Source organism: Embiotoca jacksoni, unplaced genomic scaffold, assembly GCF_022577435.1.
Source record: "Embiotoca jacksoni isolate LCO1_2020_lvr unplaced genomic scaffold, fEmbJac1.0.p SCAF_8, whole genome shotgun sequence".
NCBI lineage: Eukaryota > Metazoa > Chordata > Actinopteri > Embiotocidae > Embiotoca > Embiotoca jacksoni.
In genome coordinates, this window is record NW_027185436.1 from 20,850,208 (window position 1) to 20,868,140 (window position 17,933).

The 17,933-nt window shown below is 41.8% G+C and overlaps 1 protein-coding gene across 4 annotated transcripts; it reads left to right on the forward strand.

The window, feature by feature from the left end:
- Positions 1 to 1,821: 1,821 nt before the first annotated feature.
- On the forward strand, positions 1,822 to 17,855 carry golga3 (golgin A3). Of its 4 annotated transcripts, none has more exons than XM_069177990.1 (24): positions 1,822 to 1,900; positions 2,932 to 3,211; positions 4,469 to 4,750; positions 5,775 to 5,887; positions 6,388 to 7,121; positions 7,376 to 7,484; positions 7,806 to 8,112; positions 8,208 to 8,410; positions 8,540 to 8,677; positions 8,803 to 8,964; positions 9,059 to 9,427; positions 9,734 to 9,811; positions 11,416 to 11,679; positions 11,808 to 11,902; positions 12,208 to 12,424; positions 13,002 to 13,145; positions 13,243 to 13,440; positions 13,548 to 13,664; positions 13,954 to 14,093; positions 14,217 to 14,349; positions 14,653 to 14,775; positions 14,860 to 15,024; positions 15,660 to 15,826; positions 15,966 to 17,855. In XM_069177990.1, the coding sequence occupies exons 2-24, from the start codon at positions 3,043 to 3,045 to the stop codon at positions 16,156 to 16,158; spliced, it is 4,620 nt and encodes a 1,539-aa protein (XP_069034091.1). In that variant the 5' UTR covers positions 1,822 to 1,900; positions 2,932 to 3,042; the 3' UTR covers positions 16,159 to 17,855. The 4 variants fall into 4 exon arrangements, with proteins under 4 accessions (XP_069034091.1, XP_069034093.1, XP_069034094.1 ...); XM_069177992.1 differs by having other exon boundaries at positions 15,663 to 15,826; XM_069177993.1 differs by having other exon boundaries at positions 4,469 to 4,624.
- Positions 17,856 to 17,933: the final 78 nt, after the last annotated feature.

Consider the following 17,933-nt stretch of genomic DNA (forward strand, 5'->3'; position numbering starts at 1 on the left):
AGTTGTGGTCTACTGTGTGTTACTGACTCATCGTGTCTTCTGCGATTGTTAGTGTCATTATTTGTACTTCCAATAGATGGCGCCAGAGTAACATGTGGAATCTATGTTGAAATGCATTGTACGTTTATGTGAACATAAAATGTGACTTAAACCTTGAACCTGAACTTTGTTGTTTGTGGGTCTCAGTTCTATTCATGTGCATACTCACGTTTCAATAAGGTTATAGATTTATTTGGACATACTTTAACATGCGCGTGCAATGTTTATTCGACTGGAGACTTGGATGTGATATTTCTCACGCACGGCAGCTTACATATGGACCACAGTTTCCTGCTCACATGTCCCAGTGTGGGTTCTGCTGTGGGCCCAGACGTTGGATGGGGTCTAATAGTACCAGTGTTTGGGCATCGAATAGTCTTGTTGTGGGTGTTGGTGGCAGTGCACTCATGGATGTCTGTGCAGGAGTCTGGGACCTTTGACCATCTTCCTAGCACTATTCAGTGTCCTGTTAACCTGAATTCTCCCAATTCTTGGGGCAAAAACATGTAAGACTTCATTTTCAATAATCTTTCCCACCATTAGTTGTACTCTGAGCATTCTCAAAAATATGCTGGTTTTATTGATGTGATAACAGCAAATTACAAATCCTATTTCTGACCAGTTATCAGTTGGGGAATGACGGTGTGACATCCCAACTATCAGAACGAGTATCAGATGTATTAGCCAAGTATGCAAACACGGTTTGTGACTATGGACAATGTACACAGGTCTATTGTTTACAGACAACAAACAATATATAAACAATACACAGATTACATAATAGAAAAACAATATAGCTACATAAAATGCAATTGTGTGTGTAACACAAAACAACACATTTTCACTGTGTATTCAAGTATGTTTTTCTCATTTTAAAATGAGGAAGATTATTTAAATATTTAATGTCAACATGAATTAAGGAATATATTTTAAAATGAATATTCAGTGGCCTTTTGTTTAATGTAGATAAGTGTTTTCCAGCACCAGCCAAGTATGCATGGATGGGTACCCTGCAAACATAGTGATCCCAAATTTGTCTCTTGGAATTGACAGAGACTAATACATGCATTTTGCAGGGATGAATATGCAGATTAAATTGTGCATGAAGATGTAATGGTTGCAGGAAGACCATTGACTGAATACACAATCGTCTTTGACGTATTAATCATAACCTAAAACATATTATTATTTTTAGTTGTGCTAGTACTGTAGTAAAGTTAAATATAGGAATCATGGAATCAATACCAGTGAAGGGTGATAATGACCAGCCCAGAGTAAATAACTATATTGGATTTAGTTTTTTATCAGATAGAAGGTCAAGTTTAACTCAAATCCTCTATGCGGAATCCAGTTTAATCCCATTAAATCAAAGTAGTGCAGTGATTTACTGATATGCATATTAATGCGATCCACGCAGTCTGCATGTAAGGCTCCTAAACTGGCACCAGCTGTCTGCGATGGCACTTATTGTGGCTTCCGCAGCTGCAGTTAGCAGCACAGCTGGAAAGAAGGGCGCAGCTCTTTGACCACAAGAGTGAGGCATCGTACCACATCCGACACATCTACCAGCAGCACTGTCCGCTCCATATTATGGTTCGTGTAATAAAATGTATAATTGCCGCATGCATTTTCACGTTAACAGCCGAACAAATAAAATATTACATGGATTTGTATCTATATTTCAGATTAAATTAGTGTAGACAGCAAGCTCTTCATTGCGCGACGGGCTTTATTTATTCCTCCAGACGGTATGTTGTCAGCCCGCTTTGTTTCTAGTCGGACCGATAAGGGACGGAAACTAAACAGCCACGTCGTGAAAGGCGAAGCTCGCAAAAAAAAAAAAAAAAGAAAAAAAAAAAAGGTGAGCATTTATTGTCTTTTGTAACATTTACGGAAATTGTCATTTTATAATTTACACATGGATGTTGTAACGTACATTCGCGACAGTGGCCTATTCGTTGGATTATTTTTTTAAATATTTCAGAAATCACTCCTCCAACGGCGCTGGCGATTTCTAGCTCGCGACTTAGCATATTTAGCTTGCCAGAGGTCCCGTCGTTAAACGTCCCGTGCTGTCGTCCTCGTCGTTTGTCCGTCGTGGATGAACTAATAAATAAAAAAAATCATTCAACCCAACTGAGGGCGATAATCAAGCCATTGGGTTTATTTTCTCATCGGCGGCTGTTTTCTTTTGTTTTGAACTGCTGACTCCAGCTGAAGCAGCGCCGAGCGAAGCTACTGTCACGCAGCCGGCGCAGCGACGCGCAGCCTCGGGGGTTAAAGAGTGTAATTAACCACGAAAATGACGGATAACATGCGATGATAATGTAACATGGCACGCAAAGAAGAGCTGTGGGGAAAATACCGCTGTCAGACGTTGGTTGACTCTTTTTAAAGAAAGACTCTTTCGTGTGAATCGGGCCTCACCTGTCCGCGGATTTACACACGACGTAGTTTTATGTTTACTGAATTGACTTGTGAACATTCAGGCAGGAGCTGCTCAGAAAGATTTTTTAATTTAAATGCCCGCTGGCTGGTTGATCAGGTGCATCTCTGGCTTAAAACATCCCTTCAGTCGTTCGTGTAAACGGAAACTGTCAGTCTTGCATTGTCATATTATTTTTTTTTTAATTAAATGTAAATCGACTTAACGTTACTGCAATTTAAGATTTATTTAACGCGGGAAAATCCACTTGACTGCAGCTTGTGTTTAAATCAAAGCACGCTGTGTTGTCACAGTATTGGTGTGACAGATCACTGGTGAGGCGCTGCAACTTCTCCACTTCTTCTATGATCTGTGTTGATCTTTATAATGTGTTTATTTTATCTAAACAAAAGCTGACAAGTTCTAATCCAGATGCTGAATTTAATGATTTTTTTTTGTGTCCTCAGTGCTCCTGGACACCGACATGCTCCCGAGTTTACCTGCCTCCTAAGAAGATGGTTGCGTGAGAAGCTCTGCCCGAAGGTGCGCCGGCCGTTTTGTGACTGTTACGTTTCTTAATGGAAGTGGAAACTAATCAATCGGAGGCAGCTCAGATGGAGGCCAATACTTACGAAGGAGACCAAGCTGTAAAATCCAAAGACGGTGAAGCCCGTGTTGTGGAACGGGAAATACAATTGAAAGAAGGGCTGGAGAACATACAAAACTCAAAAGGGGAACTCCATAATGGTGAGTACTGATGCTGTCTTGATAGGATAAAATTATTTTTTTGTGCCGGTGTTGCTGTAATGTGACACCAAACCCTCCCTTTTACGAAGCAAAAAAGAAAAGAAAAGTGCCGGCTGTGAGTCGTTTAGCTTGGTGAAAAATCGACCTAAACTAACATATATTTAACCACCACATAAAAAGATGTTACTTATATAGCCTACATACATTTCTACAGTGTGTTGTGCTTTGGTCCAACTCTGCTCTCCGATCTAAAAACGTATTTACCCTTTATGCATCTTACTGGTATCCCTTTTATCTGATACTTGTATGCTGCCATGCATGACCTGTTTTGGTGGCTACGATCAAGCCCGGGGCCTCCTACTGCTCCATGTTTCACGGCTCTTTGAACTAACGTGTTAAATAGCTGAACTGAATTCTAATTAGTCACAGTCGGCGGCAACAGTGATTATAGTCCACGGTGTGTAAACACTAGGTGAAAAATAACTGACTGAAATTGTACTTTTTGAGCCTTTGAGGATGGACAAGAGACAGATCAGAAAAATAATGGTTAAAATCAATGCAGCAGATACACAGATGGATGATGTCAGATTTGTTATTTTCTCAAACTTGGCAAAGCTCCATCCAGAACCACAAACACATGCAAGAGTTTCACAGGCTGAATACTAATATTTTTTTTATGACTAGTATGTTGATTTTGATGTGTTAAATCGATGGTATTCTTCTTATATTAGCTTTAAATCCCTATTTTCATTTGTGAGCGCTTGGTTTCGATTTGTAATATGAATGGATTTTTGGTGAAATTGTACCAGTTTCGAATTTGCATTTAAAGCCAGCTATGCCCGACCACTTCAACCAGCGGAAAGAATGCATACAAAGTCTGTCGTATGAACTAATTACACGAACAAGCCTGCTTCAACCTTTGGCAGAAAATTACACACTTATGTATGACATAATTACCCATAGTATGACGATAACAGAAGGAATCTATTTTTTAAGGCTTTTAAATATGTTTTAAAATTGTGCCCCACAGTAATTGTGCTCCTTGATGCGAAAGTAAATGCAGCTGGAGGGATACCTGAGTAGCCTGGTGTCGCACGAATGTTTTCAGTTACATTTTTCACTTCAGTGATTGTTGCTTGGCAAAGTTGTCCAGCCAGTTTGCCAATAGAATCACATCCACTCTGACTCGTTCACGAAAACCTATCATGACTCTTGTCACGGTACTTAGGGCTTTTTCTACCACCTCTTGTCTTTCAGGTCCTGTCAGTTCAGATGCGATGCCAAATGGAAACGGACTGGTCGAGGGCTTCGGTGCTGCAGTGGACACCCTTATAAATGGTTCCCTGCCTCCGACAGCTCCTCCCCTGAGCACCAGCTCCCATGTCAACTCGCAGACCCAAGAGCCCTCCCCAGGTGTGGCTGCTTATCCATCCATGATGCTAGAGAAGTCTGAGGGGGCTAGTGCTGAGGTCACGGTTCACAAGGGTGATGCATTGCAGTCTCTCAAACTCAGTATGCCTATGCAGGAGACTGAACTGTGTAAGCATAAACCTATGTGGAGTGAATGCCCCCTCTAATACCCTGTGTACATTAACCTCGTTTTGCTGTGGAATGCTTTGGTTTTTGGCTCATGTACGCATTTTTTTTTTTTTTTTTTTTCAACCCCCGTTTCTGTTGAAACAGAATGATTCAGCTGTTTGAGGCTACCTCCTTTTTACAACTCCCACAGGCAGTTGATTTCTTGATTAGAATTTGATGTTGGCGCTTCATTTGGAACATTGTCTGAGCAAATGGCTGCATTTCTAAACTAATCCCTTTGTTATTTATGTCTTTTTTTGGGTGGTATTTTAAAAGGCAGCCACAGTTGATCTGTTCATGCTTATGAAATGTAATATTTTTAAGCATGGCACCAATGCTGATTTTGTTTGCTTTGGCATTTTAACTCCTACAGAGGATATATATAGCTCCACATGAACAACCCTCATGAAATATCTCATGATGGCTCATGTGAACATTACTGATTCAGTGTGCATCGGTTTGACGTGTTTATGGAAATCTAACTGCCGTAACACTAACTGTCTTGCTCTTGCTGGCGTGACTGAGGTTATGTTTTTCATATGTTTGTAAACTACCCAAACAAATAGAGACAGTGGTACAGTGTAATGCACCTTTTATATTTTTGAATTTAACACCTACACTAAATCAATATTATCTGTTGGGTAAAAGGGGGAATGTTGCAGGAGCACTTTGACTTACTAACTCCTTTGGTTTGTACCAATACATGTTCCCTACCCAGGGATTAACATAACTCCAATTTGAATAATATGCATACCACTACTATTTGAGAACAGGGTCCCAAGCAACTTCACTTATAGTCAAATGCAAATAACGTCATTCAAGCATTTACATCGAAGGAATGCAGTAAAACAAGCCTCACTGCCAGGATCCAGCTTTTGTAGTCATTAATCCAGATGTTGTGGAAGATAAAGTGCTGTGGTGTACTTGGGTTGCATGCGTCGGTGGGGAACCCTCTTCAGTTTGTCCTAACGCTCTTTCCCTTCAGCTTACGAGAAGCCATCTCTGGAGATGGAGAATGAGGAGAAGATTCGCCTGGAGGCTCGCCGGCGTCTGGAGGAGCAACTCAAGCAGTACAGAGTGCAGAGACATAAGGAGAGGGTGAGTGAATGCAGTCGCTGTCAGGTCATGGATAGCACTAAATAAATTCTCTTTTATGCTTTTAAAGTTCTCATGTTTCCGCAGCCACAGTTGCCTCCTCATTTATTCCAGACCGGTCTGTTTGTTAGAGATGTGTTTCCAAAACTACTTTTGGTGCGAGATTTAATCTCAAACATGGGGCTTCTGCCATTAGACAAGTATTTATTTTTATGCAGCTTTTGTGCTTGTGGGAATTTTAGCGAAGTCTGCTGTTAATGCTAATTAAACAATGTGACCCAGACATTTGACAGTTTAACAAGTATTGAGAAAACATATTTTCAGTTAAGAGAAAAGATCTGCTTCCTCTGCAGAGCATTGATGTACATTCCATCAAATTGAGTGTAAATATTTACACGATTGATTCATTGATTTTTGACTCTGAAGTTCTAGGTGTCAAGCTGATCAACCTGGATTAAGATTTTGTCAGAATGACAACTTTGATCCTTTCTCGTGTTTTCTAGTCTCACCGCACTACTGCCAAGAGCAGACAATTCAGTACCCTGGATCCAGAACTCATGCTGCATCCTGAGGCGCTGCCCCGGGCCAACACTGTCGCCATGACCACGGAGTATTCCTTCCTGAGGACCAGTGTCCCACGCGGTCCCAAACTGGGTAGCCTGGGAATTCCCCCTTCCAAGGAGAGGAAGTCCAGGTCACCTCGCCCCAGCAAGATCCACTCGTTGGCTGACTACAAGTCTCCTGAGAGTGATGGTCGAGGTGAAGGAGGAGGAGGAGGAGGAGGTGGTGTAACGACAGGAGATAACACCATGAGCTCCCTCCAGTCCACCATGAGCTCTGTGTCCACGCTGTCTGAGGTCAACGTGATGTCAGAGTGCGGCACCTGTGAGACGGAGGCACAACCTGGAGCTTCGCACCAAGTCGGGGACAATGTGTCAGAAATCGATGGCAGCGAATCGGGAGCGAGGCCGGGGAACGACGGCAATGACAGCGACAGCTCATCTTACAGCAGTGTGTCGACCAGGGGGACCTACGGTATGCTGTCTGCAGTAGTGGAGAGGCAGCGGGGGCCGTACACGGTGGAGGGGAGGGAGATTGCCCCTGAGGTCATGGGTCAGTTCCCCTCTTTACAGGAGGTGCTGCAGGCAGCCAGTGAGGAGCAGCACCAGTTGGAGCTGGAGCAGGAGAGAGAAGGGACGGCAGAGCCTCACAGCCGCAGGGACAGCTTCTCCAGCAGGTATTCTGAGTTTCAGACGGATATCATGCCTACAACTGAATGCACTTTTTGAATTATAAAACTAAGAATAAGCCTTTAACTTAAGCCGATTTTACTTTGAGATTGATGAAAACTCTTGTGTTAAAAAGCTGGAATCTACTAATGTTTGGGATTTTTTTTTTTTATTACAAAATGTATTGATTGTGTAAATTTACGTAATTTTCGGTTGAAATTTAGTATTCTTTTTGCACAAATGTTGTTTATGTTTGTTTCAGTGTTTCTTTGGAAAGCTCTGTGATGGGCCACGATGAAATGCTCCAGGTGCTGAAGGAGAAAATGAGACTTGAAGGCCAGTTGGAATCCTTGTCGTCTGAGGCCAATCAGGTATTGATTTTAATAATCATATTTGTTTTCCTTCTGCACATAGCACCTATTCATACAGATCTGTAGGTGCTGCCAAAATAACATCGAAACCTTGGAATATCACCCAAAACATCACCACAAGCTACTGTAGTATAGCGTTGAGTAAGTTAGACCTTATTATGACTCAATAGTTAAGGCCACCTAAACTAAATGCAGTCTTCTGACTGCATTTAGTTTATTATATATTATAAAAGCTGCAGCAACAGGAAAAACACTAGGTACCTATGTAATTCCATTATACTGGAAACACTGAGAATGATTTGGTTAAATACTGTTCTCTAGGCTCTCAAGGAGAAGACGGAGCTTCAGGCCCAGCTTGCTACAGTGAATGCTCAGCTGCACGCCAAAAAGGAAGAGGCTCAATTCAGCCAGGAGAAGCAAAGCTCCCTCAGGACGGAGGTTGGCACACTGCGACAAAACTGCAGCCAGCTAGAGAAGGCCATGGTGGAGCTGCAGGGCAGTCTGGAGAGCAGGAATGCCAGTCTGACCTCTCTGAGCAATGACTTGAAGGTTGCTGAAGACCAGTACAACCGGCTGATGGGGAAGGTGGAGGAGATGCAGAACACTGTAACCTCCAGGGATAATACAGGTGAGGGATGAAGACCCAGGGAACTGAGTGTGTAAAGTTATAGTCGCTCCCACCTCTGTTTTTACATTGGCCGTTTTGATCCTACACCTTTGCAGTTCACGAGTTGCGTGACCAAATGGGCGGCCTTCAGCGTCAGCTTCAGCAGGTACAGCTGGAGCGCAGCACCCTGCAGAGTCGACTAAAGACCTCCCAGGCTGAGATCAACTCGCTCCAGCAGCTCAGACAGTGGTATCAGCAGCAGCTAGCAATGGCCCAGGAGGCAAGAGTGCGACTGCAAGGAGAAATGGCCAACATGCAGGTAAGGTGGCGCTAATGCCGATGTTTTCGACCTCCCGGCTTGGCGTTTGACAAAACTTGACACAAAGTTGACACAAAGACAGAACATCACAGGTAACATGTTTCGTCTTATTTTTCTTTTGTTTCCCAGGCTGGACAGATGACGCAGATTGGCGTTCTTGAACATCTGAAGCTGGAAAATGTGACACTGTCTCATCAACTCACTGAGACCCAACACCGCTCCATCAAAGAGAAAGAGCGTATTGCTGTTCAGCTCCAGAGCATTGAGGTATATTCTCCAACATATCCCTGAATACGCCATGGAAACAGACTGTACATGATGTTTATTATTCAACCAAAGTATCTGATTTATAACTTAACATGTTTGATATCCTTCTCCTGTCTGTGATGTAGGCGGACATGCTGACCCAAGAGTCTGCTTACAAGCAGATCCAGGATGCAAAAAGCATGGTGGAAGATGACCTGCAGCACAAACTGGATGAGTTTGAGGAAGAGCGGGAGCGCTTGATAAAACTGGCCAACACAGCCACCACCCTTGAAAGGGAACTAGAGCAGGTAGTCATGCCAAATGTTACAGTAACTTGTTATGGGCAGTGAAGCTCTTACTGTATTGTGTTCTAAACTGCTTGTCGCTCTCTGTCGCTCTTAGGTAAAGTTGACCCTTTCCCAGAAGGACGTGCAGCTGCAGTCACTACAGAAAGAACATCTGGAGCTGATGCGCCAGCTGACAAGCACTCAGGAGAACCTACACACCAAAGAGCAGTCCATCAACCAGCTGGAGGCCCAATACCTGGAGCTGGAGGCCCAGCTGGCCGAGCTGCAGACAGACGGCAGCGCCAAGGACGACAATATCCAGTTCCTCCAGAACGAGAAAATTGTCCTGGAGGTCGCGCTGCAGGCAGCTCGGGCCGACAAGAGCCAACTTGACGAGGGCGCTGAGCGGCTCGGAGAGGATGTTCTGGTGGCCTCAGATGTCTTGGATCAGCTCAGACAAGAAGTCCAAGTCAAAGCCAGTCAGGTATGAGAAAACAGACGAGGTACATTGAGTTACAGATGGATTGATGGCCTTTTTAGATATAAGGAAATGTATGAAATGCTGAGCTGCTTATGAGGGGTCAAGAATGTGTTTTTAGCCATTACAAAGTGTTTTTGTCCCGAAGAGGAAGGTTTGTTATTTCCCTCAGCGTAAGCAGCTATCAGTTTCTATCGAAATTCAATAATTCAAATAGAAAGTAGCATTTAGCATCTAATTTTTCCCTCAATGATTACCTCTCCAACACAGAGTAGTGAATAATGAGAGGATTTTTTTTTTTTTACGTTGCAGATTGAAACTCTACAACAAGAAAATAATTCCTTGAAGAAACAAGCTCAGAAATTAAAGGAGCAGTTCCAGCAACAAAAGGTAAGATATCACCCTTGTTTTTGCATGAGATTGCATTGAGCTTAGTGAAAGTTAGTGGAAGCTCGAGAGAAGTGGAGCCCGTGAAGACTTCTCCCGGCTGGCTGAGGCTGATGCTGTCGTGGGAGGATGTATTGTGGAGCCAGATGGCTGTCAAGTTGTCTGAAAAATGCCCAGAGTGCTGGATGACATGCCTCAGTGGATTGAGCAGTGGTGGATGCTGCTTTATTTTGCATTGACAAGCTGTCATAAAGAGGGTGGAGTTAAATGACAGCATGATAGAGATGCACAATCTATTGTATCTCGTTCAGGGCTTCAGTTTTGTCGACTCTCTTCACACTCGTGCATTAACATTCGTCTCGGTGCATCAAATTTTATTTGGACTGCTTTCAGCAAACCATGAATACCAAACTAGTTTACTTCTGGTGGTGAGGAATTTGGGAAAATATCACCGTATTCTCAATAAACTAATATGTATCTTCACTGCCTCAAGTCAAGTCAATGATGAGTCAGAAACTCCAGCATGAGTTTTAAATTACTTATTAAATAGTTACAGGATTCTGAGAAGCAAACAAGTGGTATTACTGTCAGTTTTAAAGAAGCTACGTGTCGGCCTGTCTCAGTAATTGCATAATCGCCTGATCGCAATTATTTTTTATTCTTAGAATCATTTCCCCTCATCTTTACAAAAACAGCTGGAAGAAAACAACAGAAATGTCCATCACCATAGCGACGTCATTTTCCACTGTTTGATATTTGACTGGTGCTCTTGTGACCACGTCATCTTGTTACAGCCCAAATCCGTCGCTATAATTTATTGGCACATGAGTGGAGAGTTAGCACCACCTTAGTACATTGTTAGTTTGGATTATTGGCACCTGCCATTATAAGTAATTTATTTATATATTTCAGTTTGTATATGTAGGTTGATAATTATGTCATATCTGTGCTGAGATTTTGTTTTGTTTATAAAGCCTTGAGGGCAAACACAATTTTTTAAATTTATTTATATCTTTTAATATTTAATGCCAATAACTGGGCTCTTTGTGAATTATTAAACTATGATTAGTGTTATACCATAATGGTGGCATAAAATGAATAGAAAAAGAAAACTAAGCCGCTCTGGTTGCAGTATCTTGAGGAGATCTCATTGCTACTTCCCTGCAGCTCTTTAGTCCTAATGTTTGATCGTTTTTAAATTTTTCTCAGAATAATACATACATTGTAAAGCACCCTCATGCATCTGTAAATACGGTAAAATTTGTAATGCAGTTTGAATATATATATTCTGTTATATAGAATATACAGCATGCACCATAGCTTTCCTTTGGTGGTCTCCTGTCATATTTTGTCTATTTGGGCAAAGGAAATAAAGCGTTTACAACTCTGTATGTCTAGACATTTTTTCCTCAGTGAAATACGTCTCAGTAAAGCCCAGAGATGATTCCGTGTGGGATTTAAATCCTCTTGCTGCCGTCTCTCCTGCAGTGTTCCCCCAGTAAAGGCAGATTTGAGGGAGACCACTCGCACTCCTTGAAAGGAGAAAATGCTTTACTAGTGTTCTGCATAATGTTTTCATCAGGCACACAATGTCGTTGACTTCACAGGTGATGGTGGAAGCGTACCGCCGGGACGCCAGCTCAAAAGACCAGCTGATCGGTGAGCTCAAGTCCACCAAAAAGCGTCTGTTGGCGGAGGTGAAGGACCTGAAGCAGGAGGTGCTGGGCGCTCAGGGGGAGAAGCAGAAGGCCGAACTGGAGCAGGCCCGGCTGCAGAAGGAGGTGGTGAGAGTCCAGGAGCAGATGAGCAACATGGAAGCCCATCTGCAGTCCATTCAGACAGAAAGGGATCAGCTGGAAACCCATATTCAGGTTTGTCTGTTATTTATTATTGAATTTATTTTGTACGGTATTTTTTAATAACAAATGTAAAGAAAAGGGAAGGTTGTCGGCCATTCTTTTATTGTGATGCGGACTATTTGCTTTTCCTCCCAACGCAGTCTCTACAGTTTGATCAGAACCAGCTAGCAGCAGTGACACAAGAGAACGAGGGCCTGAGGAAACAGGTGGAGCAATTGGAGGGAGAAGCCAAAAAGTGAGTCATGTGCTCCTCAGATTTCAGGAGCTTCAATGATTCCCACAGTAATGACTTGGACCACGATGCCTATCTCTGTTGTCGAGGTGCTATTTATAAACACAAATATTGGACAATGCTCATACAATGACTGATCTCCACATGGAAATATGAGTCAGTACATGCAGTTTGATGTACATCCATCTACATTATTCAATGTGTTTGTGTGTTATCTGTAAATAAAATGGGATTTCTAAGATGCAACACTGCACACCTACATCTTGTGCTCTTATGTACATCCTTAACTTAATTTCTCATCAATATAGGGCCATCTCAGAGCAGAAGGTGCGCGTGAAGAGGCTGGGAACAGATTTGACCAGTGCTCAGAAGGAGATGAAGGCCAAACACAAGGCCTACGAGAACGCCGTGGGCATCCTGAGCAGGCGGCTCCAAGAGGCTCTGACTGACAAGGAGACAGCCGAGGCAGAGCTGGTCAAACTCAAGGCCCAGGTTTCAGATGGGGGAAACAGCCAGGCCTTACAGGTAATGTATAAACCTGCCAGACCTTTACAGTGAAAAATACGCAGCCACAACATATTGTTTGTCCCAGAGTGGCAGGTAGTTTGTATAAGGAAAAGCATCCTTGTCGGAAAACTGTCAACAAAGTGTTATACAGTGTACAGGCTCTCATCCATTTACAGTTCAAAGTAATTGGAAATATAGTACAGTACGTATAATAGTGTGTGCCTATCAACGATGTGCTCTACTAACTGGAGGCTTTAAATATCGGGGATAAGAGGTCTTTAACAAAGGAGCAAGTGATTATTATAAGTCGTTATCAAGCAAATATTTTAGCTAAATTTTAGTTTAGATGTTAGGGGCGATTTATATATGAATGCAGTTAGCTTGTTGTATTGTAAGCATATTCACATTATCTGAATGAGAAAGGCTATTATCCTATACATGTACCACAGAATCAAAAAATATTGGTTAATATCTACTTCTGTCCTTGTCCGGTTCTGTTTTCATATTTTTTGTCTCAAAAATGTGAATAATCCCAGTTTAGCTGTTGACCAACAGAATCATACTAAAATACTAAGTGGTTTTATTTGTCTTACAGGAGAAGATTGAGGTTCTGCAGGCTGAGCTGCAGGCTGTGACCAACAGCAAGACGATGCTGGAGAAGGAGCTGCAGGAAGTGATCACGCTCACCTCCACGGAGCTGGAGGAGTACCAGGAGAAGGTTATGGAGCTTGAGGATGAGGTGAGCTATGATACATTTTGTGTCAGTTTGTTACACTTCTGTAATGACTTTGTTCATACGGGATGTTTTGTATTAATGATGTGGATTGGTTTCACAGCTTCAAGAGTCACGCTGCTTCAAGAAGCGGATCAGAAAGTTAGAAGATGCCAACAAGAAGTTAACACTTGAGCTGGAACATGAAAAAGGGAAACTGGCTGGATTATCACAGTCCCATAATGCAATGCGGGAGCATGCCAATATTTTGGAGTCTGCCTTAGCAAAGAGGGAGGCAGATCTTGTCCAGCTCAACTTGCAGGTGAGAAACTAGTTATCATCTCATCTCACTGATCTATTGTTTGGATTACCCGGAGGTTGTAAAGTTTCCTGCTACCTTTAGACTCAAATAGAAAAACGTGGTTTCAGGTTCAAGCTGTTCTGAGGCGTAAAGAGGAGGAGGACCAGCAAATGAAGCAGGTGGTGCAAAGTCTACAGCTTGCCTTTGAAAAAGAGAAAACCAAAGTGAAGGACCTGAAAGAACAGGTACGTATATCAGGCTGCAGTATTATCACTTTCTCTTCTAGATGAAATGCCACTTGAAGTTTTTTTTAGTTTCCCTTTCAAAATATTCTTAAGAATCTGTACTTTGAACATATTTATTCTGAAATCATTTTCTTTGCAAAAGGCTCATTAAGCCCCCTCTTGACAAACAGTTGAAAAAAATATATGATGAAATGCATCTGTACTAAGACCAGTAGCTTTTACTTTTTGTTACTATTCTTTGATCTAGAGCAGAGTGCTTCAGTTTGAAATTATGCGATGTGTCCTTTAGGTGGCAGCAGCAAAGGCTGAGGCAGCCCACAACAGACGGCACTACAGGGCAGCCATGCTGGAGCTGTCAGAGATCAAGAAGGACCTGCAGGCCAAAGAGGACCTGGTCAAAGCTCTGCAGAGCGAAGCACACAAACTACAGTACGTGCATTTGCCTGATTTAGACCTGCAGGGATTTTGGATAATTATCTTTTTAACCTGATATTGTGTTGCAGAATCCATTGTGGCAGTGCATTTTATCATTGAATGTGTCACACTCTGCAGGGCTCAGGATGAACAGCACACTCAGGAGGTTTCCAGGTTTCAGGAGGAGCTGGGTGAGGCTCACTCTCAGCTCCAGATCCTCCAGAAACAACTGGACGAGGAACTGTCCAAGCAGCCCCTCACAAACCAAGAGGTGAGGACTCAGAACTAGAGTCTGGAAGTTTTGGGTTATGTGATTTATTAGGATTACATTTTATATCCTAACAAATAAAAGCTAATTTGTAAGTAAAACATGATGCTCATTTTTTTTTTTTATTGTGTATAATTAATATTGAGTTGACTGAATTGATTATAATGCAACATTTTGGTCGTCCACTTATTTTTTTTCGCGAAGGCTTTTAGGGACCCAATTCTTTAAAGTCTGTTTCATCTTTACTCAGACCTGTTATTGAAAAGCATCTCTGACACTAATATCTAACACTGACTGCTGATTCAGGTTGAGGACTTGAAGTGGGAGGTGGAACAGAGGCAGAGAGACATCGAGGCTCAGAAGCAGCAGCTGGAGATGATGGAGCAGTGTCACCACAGGGAGCTGGACAACCTGCAGATGGCTCTACAGGCAAGCACTGCAGTTATTTCTGTATTTATTTTGTTAATGTTCAAACTGATTTATAACTAAACTAAAATGTGTTATCTGTTTCAGAACATTAAAGTGGAGCTAGAGTCGGTGCAGGAGGAGATGAGCAGCACCAGGAAGGACAAGTTTATGCTGCAGGCCAAAGTGGGTGAGCTGAGAAACAGCATGAAGACGGTCCTGCTGCAGAACCAGCAGCTCAAACAGGATCTCAAACAGAGTCGTCTGAGGAAGGTAAAAAAAACCGTGTTTTCTGCTGTAAAACATTGTTGTGCCCTATTATCATTCTAGTGCTTTTTCCACAAGCTTTCTAGCAAGTGCACTTTTTACATTTTGTGGATACACTAAACAATTGTAACAATTGACTACTATCTTTGTAACTTATCATTTGAAAAATTTGTTTTGTTTGAAGTTATCAAGAATTCCCTTGAGTGTGTTCACTAAGCAATTTCTCTGACATCACCAAGTGTTGGTAGGTGCAACAGAGCATATCACTAATATTAGTGCTAGTAGAGCCTGCTTATTGCATCACTTTAATTGTCTTGGCATGGTGGCTTTTAGATACCTACAATGTTGAATATTAGTCAAAGTTATTAGCAGTCATTAGACACAATTGAAGAACATCATAAGTGAAGTAAATGGAAAGTATCTTTTTAGCATTCCTCACAGACAGCAATGACCATTTGCTACTATGTTGTTATCCAGCTGGGTGCACCCACTAATTTCTACTGTGTGAGTAATGCCTACAAAGCCAGCACCCTTTCTTCAGACAAATTTAAAAGCCAATGGTGTCAGTGTAATGCCAAATGAGAAAGGCCTGCTCGCAATAAATGACTAAGTATGTCTCCATAATGATGTTGTTGGAGCAGCAGCGCGTGGAGCTGAAGAGTGAGGGGAACCCATCCAGTCCAGTGACGCCAGTTAAGATCCCAGACTGCCCAGTGCCCGCCTCTCTGCTGGACGAGTTGCTGAAACCATCAACCTCTGTCAACAAGGAGCCGCTCAACAACCTGCACAACTGTCTACGGCAGCTCAAGTAAGCCTTTGGTTCTGTATGAAGGACGGGGCTGAAGCTAGTCAACATACCTACTCAGAACATTTTGTTGTGCAGTGCTGAGCAGTTCTCCAAATGCCAGAAATGACCTAACCTTTTTTTTTTTTTTTTTTTTTCTCAGGGAGGAGATGGACAGCCTCCAGAGGCAGATGGAGGAACACACAGTAACAGTACATGAGTCAATGAGCTCATGGACAAACACAGAGGAGGGACTGGCTCAACTCGAGCTTCAAAACAACATCTCCGCACCATCAACAGCGATAAACAACATGGTGGTGGAAAATAACAATGAAGTGGAACAGCAGCAATCATAACTAAAGAACTTTTCTCAGGCCAATAGAGGGAGAGTGGAGTTTTATCCACAAAGGCACTTTTCAGCCCCTTATTCCCTTTCTCTTTTCTTAACAATTGCTGCCAACATTTGGCATTTCTCCCATCAGCACAGAAGTGCTTTCGCAGAGTAATAGTTTATATAACATAGCTTTATTCTTTCCTCTTTATTTGATGGTTGTTTATATTTGTGTTATGCTTTTGTCACATTTATTTATTTAGAGTTAAGAAATGACAACTTTTACTTTGACAGCCTCTCCGAGAGGATCTCCTATCTTCAGTTTTGTTATAAAAGACACATATAGTCTAGCAGCTTAATCTGCTGGGCCAATTTTCCGCTGTCGAGTCAGCGGTTTTCCTCACTAAGTCGTAATTAGTCATCCCCCTCCCCATAATTTTTAATCAGTGGCGTTGATGCTGTTTAATAATGGCTGATATCATTTTAAAAAGTGTTTTTGGTGACAGAAACAAACTTGGCACAAGTTTGCCGCCAGAATGGCTATGGCCTGTTCTTCCATTTATTCATGCCTGTGTCTGAGTAAAGTCGCTAACGTATGATTTAACTGACATGGCTCCACATCCACGTGCTTTCTAACCAGCCTGTGATGAAACATCACTCCTGTTCTTGAAGTTAAAAGTCATACAGAGTTTCGGTCAGTTACTTTGTATTGCCTCATGTTAAAATGCAGTGTTTCTAATGTTTGCTGTAACCATATCACCTTGGGTTCTTAAACTCTAAGACATTAACATCAGTTATGTTTGTCCAGCATGAACTGCAGTAATTTGTACGCAAAAAAAAAAGAAAAAGAAAAAAAAGCCTTAAGCAATCTTTAATATGCTGTAAAGGACTAAATTGGTTTGGATGTGTAATTCTGCTGAGGGTGGATGCAAGATGTAATATGTTATATTGTATATGTGTGCAAATCCTTACTGAAGAACTGTTTATTGTAAAATGAGTGGATCACATCAGCTGACATTGCACAGTAAATGTTGAAAACTAAACTGACTTGGATAGAAAGTTGTAAGTTATAAAAAAAAAGTTACTACATCTAATTACAGCAGGTGCAGCCTGACATGTTCATTTTCCATTGTTACATTTGGTACATACTGTATTTACAACAAAAAAAAAATACCCCTGAATCAAATGTTGTTGTTGAGCTCTGTTTCACGGGGTAATAGGGTAAGTTAATTGTTGCCAGAGGTTAATATATACATACTCTTTCTTTTTGTATGATTGTAAATTGATCATAATTGTTTGATAGTGTAAAGAAGAGGACATACAAGTTATAAAATGCAAACCATAGATAAGATCTGATGCTAACTCTGCTACAGCTGCACGAAGATCTCAGTATAAAGTGGTCCCTGGATGGAGCAGTAGCGTCCTGCATGCAGTTGTGCTGCAGCCGCAATGTCGGTGCTCATTCCCACACAAAAAAACATTTTCTTTATTGTATGCTTGTGAATTTCCAAAGGGACAATAACTATTTTGAGGAGAATGCTTACTGATGCAAATAACGGCAAATGTATTGATATCCTGTATCCTCTCTATGCTCAAACCTTGCTGTATTTTTTTGTTTGTTTTTTCGTTCCTACTAAGATTGGAATCGATTCATTCCTGATTTAACATTTGTGTTGGGAGATGTGATTGTATTTATCATAAAATTGCACTATTCAACTGTCATTACAGCTTGTGCTCATTCTGTGTGTGTGTGTGTCTTCTCTACAAAAACCACACAACTTCACGAATATCTCCCAGGTT

What these genes read in the sequence shown, in the direction of transcription:
- golga3 (XM_069177990.1), top strand. Translation starts at nt 3,043, where the DNA reads ATGGAAGTGGAAACTAATCAATCGGAGGCAGCTCAGATGGAGGCCAAT. An exon ending in GAGAAATGGCCAACATGCAG is followed by an intron (nt 8,411 to 8,539) that starts GTAAGGTGGCGC and finishes TTTGTTTCCCAG; the next exon opens with GCTGGACAGATGACGCAGAT. An exon ending in ACCTGCAGATGGCTCTACAG is followed by an intron (nt 14,776 to 14,859) that starts GCAAGCACTGCA and finishes TATCTGTTTCAG; the next exon opens with AACATTAAAGTGGAGCTAGA.